Source organism: Camelina sativa, chromosome 11 (assembly GCF_000633955.1).
Source record: "Camelina sativa cultivar DH55 chromosome 11, Cs, whole genome shotgun sequence".
Taxonomy (NCBI): Eukaryota; Viridiplantae; Streptophyta; class Magnoliopsida; order Brassicales; family Brassicaceae; genus Camelina; species Camelina sativa.
In genome coordinates, this window is record NC_025695.1 from 35,789,416 (window position 1) to 35,792,789 (window position 3,374).

At 41.0% G+C, this 3,374-nt stretch overlaps 2 protein-coding genes and 1 pseudogene across 2 annotated transcripts in view; 2 read left to right on the plus strand and 1 right to left on the minus strand.

The window, feature by feature from the left end:
• Positions 1–2,593, plus strand: part of LOC104728658 — a 4,872-nt pseudogene extending 2,279 nt beyond the window's left edge.
• On the plus strand, positions 2,030–2,604 carry LOC109127726 (protein ACCUMULATION AND REPLICATION OF CHLOROPLASTS 6, chloroplastic-like). The gene is made up of 2 exons (XM_019233128.1): positions 2,030–2,044; positions 2,149–2,604. Exons 1-2 carry the CDS (start codon positions 2,033–2,035, stop codon positions 2,437–2,439), a joined length of 303 nt encoding a protein of 100 aa, XP_019088673.1. The 5' UTR covers positions 2,030–2,032; the 3' UTR covers positions 2,440–2,604.
• Positions 2,330–3,374, minus strand: part of LOC104728659 (kinesin-like protein KIN-7J) — a 3,541-nt gene continuing 2,496 nt past the window's right edge. Inside the window, exons 2-3 of the mRNA XM_010447614.1 lie at positions 3,155–3,371; positions 2,330–3,065 (exon numbers count right to left, since the gene is read on the minus strand). Of these exons, the coding sequence (XP_010445916.1) occupies positions 2,723–3,065; positions 3,155–3,371 (560 nt within the window). The 3' untranslated portion in view covers positions 2,330–2,722. The remainder of the gene's footprint in view (positions 3,066–3,154; positions 3,372–3,374) is intronic.

The window sequence follows — 3,374 nt, forward strand, 5'->3', positions numbered from 1 at the left end:
TGGGTTGTAGGTTGATCTTTTTGTAGCTACTCCAAGCAATATTCCAGCCGAGTCATTTGAAGTTTATGAAGTTGCACTTGCGCTTGTGGCTCAAGCTTTTATAGGTAAGAAGCCACGCCTGTTACAGGATGCTGATAGACAATTCGAGCAACTTCAGCAGGCTAAAGTAATGGCTATGGAGATTCCTGCGATGTTGTATGATACACGGAATAATTGGGAGATAGACTTTGGTCTGGAAAGGGGACTCTGTGCGCTGCTTTTAGGCAAAGTTGATGAATCCCGTACTTGGTTGGGCTTAGACAATGAGGATTCACAATATAGGAATCCAGCTATTGTGGAGTTTGTCTTGGAAAATTCAAATCGTGATGACAATGGTGATCTCCCTGGACTCTGCAAATTGTTGGAAACCTGGTTGGCAGGGGTTGTCTTTCCTAAGTTCAGAGATACCAAAGATAAAAATTTTAAACTTGGGGACTATTATGATGATCCCATGGTTTTGAGTTACTTGGAAAGAGTGGAGGTAGTTCAGGGTTCTCCTTTAGCTGCTGCTGCAGCAATGGCAAGGATGGGAGCCGAGCATGTGAAGGCTAGTGCTTTGCAGGCACTGCAGAAAGTTTTTCCTTCTCGCTATGCAGATAGAACCTCAGATGAACCCAAGGATGCGCAAGAGACGGTGTATAGTGTAGATCTTGTTGGCAACAACGTAGGCCATGATGGTGAGCCTGCTGTCTTTATTACAGAAAACGAAAGACCCTCTGAGAACGTTGATACATACGATTATGTAGTTCAAGGTGGGGTCTCAAAGAGTAGCACTGATGCACTTACTGTTGATAAGTCCATTGTCGATATAGTAAAAGAGGCAAGTGTGAAGATCCTAGCTGCTGGCGTGGCTATTGGAATGATTTCACTATTCACCCAGAAGTATTTGCCTCAAAGAAGCAGCTCATCTTTTCAACGCAAGGATATGGCTTCTTCTATGGAATCTGACATTGCTACCATAGGTATGATTAAACGATGCAGTTTTCATTTAAGTTCATTACTCAAAATACTCATGTTTTGTGAGCTTAGAACATAGTTCCCAAGATATATGAGTTTCCCCTGGAGTTGTTCAAAACTATTCCAATTTCTTGACAAGAAAGAAAGTTATTCATTTACCTACACATCTCCCAAAAGTATTACCGAGATTAACAAGTTACTGAGTAAATATCACTCTGAACATGTACATTCACTGCTTGAAATTTTTGATGAAACTGTAGACAGAAATGTCTATTTCTGGAGTTGTTCACTGTCAACATTTCTATCACCGTGGAGTTTCACGATCAATATATCTGTTTAGGATACCGTAGGATCACATATTATCTTACTGTGGCTTTGTATATATCTTTTTTTCTAATTTAGGGTCTGCGAGAACTGAGGATTCAGAAGCCCTTCCCAGAATGGATGCTAGGACTGCAGAGAGTATAGTCTCCAAGTGGCAGAAGATCAAGTCTCAGGCTTTTGGGCATGATCACCGCATAGAAATGTTGCCAGAGGTAAGGGAATAGATCCGCAATTCAATCGATGTTGTGAAAGCTGTTGACCTGGTTGTAGTGTTTGGAACTTGCCTGGTGCCTTTTGTGATTCTGGTTATTTATAGGTTTTGGATGGGCGAATGCTGAAGATATGGACTGACAGAGCAGCTGAAACTGCGCAGCTTGGGTTGGTTTATGATTATACACTGTTGAAACTGTCTGTTGACAGTGTGACAGTCTCAGCAGATGGAACCCGTGCTCTGGTGGAAGCAACTCTAGAGGAGTCTGCTTGTCTATCTGATTTGGTTCATCCAGAAAACAATGCCACAGATGTCAGAACCTACACAACAAGATACGAAGTCTTCTGGTCCAAGTCAGGGTGGAAAATCACTGAGGGCTCTGTTCTTGCATCATAATATGCCATATAGCATTCTTAAGCTTGCAATATTCTCTTTGTTTTGTAAATTTTCTCTCTAAGTTAGTGTTTATAAATGAACACAAAAAAAAAGTAACTNATAGAAATGTTGCCAGAGGTAAGGGAATAGATCCGCAATTCAATCGATGTTGTGAAAGCTGTTGACCTGGTTGTAGTGTTTGGAACTTGCCTGGTGCCTTTTGTGATTCTGGTTATTTATAGGTTTTGGATGGGCGAATGCTGAAGATATGGACTGACAGAGCAGCTGAAACTGCGCAGCTTGGGTTGGTTTATGATTATACACTGTTGAAACTGTCTGTTGACAGTGTGACAGTCTCAGCAGATGGAACCCGTGCTCTGGTGGAAGCAACTCTAGAGGAGTCTGCTTGTCTATCTGATTTGGTTCATCCAGAAAACAATGCCACAGATGTCAGAACCTACACAACAAGATACGAAGTCTTCTGGTCCAAGTCAGGGTGGAAAATCACTGAGGGCTCTGTTCTTGCATCATAATATGCCATATAGCATTCTTAAGCTTGCAATATTCTCTTTGTTTTGTAAATTTTCTCTCTAAGTTAGTGTTTATAAATGAACACAAAAAAAAAGTAACGTTATTGGCACATCCTCATCCTTGATCTATTCTATAACATGAGTGATAAAATATGAATTCTTTCGCAATCAGGTACAAATTATGTCCGGAACTTTGACTTATCTTACATGCAAGCCCTTCACAATATAAGGATCAGTTTGGAGACTCCTGTCTGGTTTGTGTAGAATAAACGTGCTCTAGTTATCATCAGGTCAAACGTGATCTAGAGAAGGATTTGGTAAATCTCCAGCCAGATGATTTTACGTTCTCGGTTCTAGGTAACAAGCTGAGGCCAAACATTTCCTTTGGCATTCGACTAGGCTCAACAAATCCAAGCAGCTTAGCCACAAGCGAAGCACTCTCTTTAATGTGTTCCATGTCTTGGGTGTTGGTCCACAATTTGTGCGCCACCTGCAGACTTCTCTGCTTTGAGTTCACCTCCACACCCCATTTTTGGTAAAGTTCTATTCTTTGGCTCCATGGAAACTTCTTTGGTATTTGTTTGGAAAGCCATTCCTTTTCGCGTGTGAGCGCCTTCACTGTTTGTATCCTGATTAGAAACCAAAGGAACTGGTTAGAATAATATGGCTAAATGATTGATATTGATGAGACTTGTTGAAAAAATGTTCCAGGAAAAACCTTGATGCTTCCATGTCATTAGACATCGTCTGCTTCAGAAAAGAGAGCCTTCTAAGTTCAACTTCCATATAAACATAGTCAGAAGGATCGCCTTTGAAGAGCAAGAAGAAGTAGGTTCTATGAACCAATGGTACATTGCACACTCCCCAAAGCTCAATTATTTGCCTTCGTTGTCTCTCGAAGTCTGAAGAATTGGTTGAATGTTGTCCATTAGATGCTA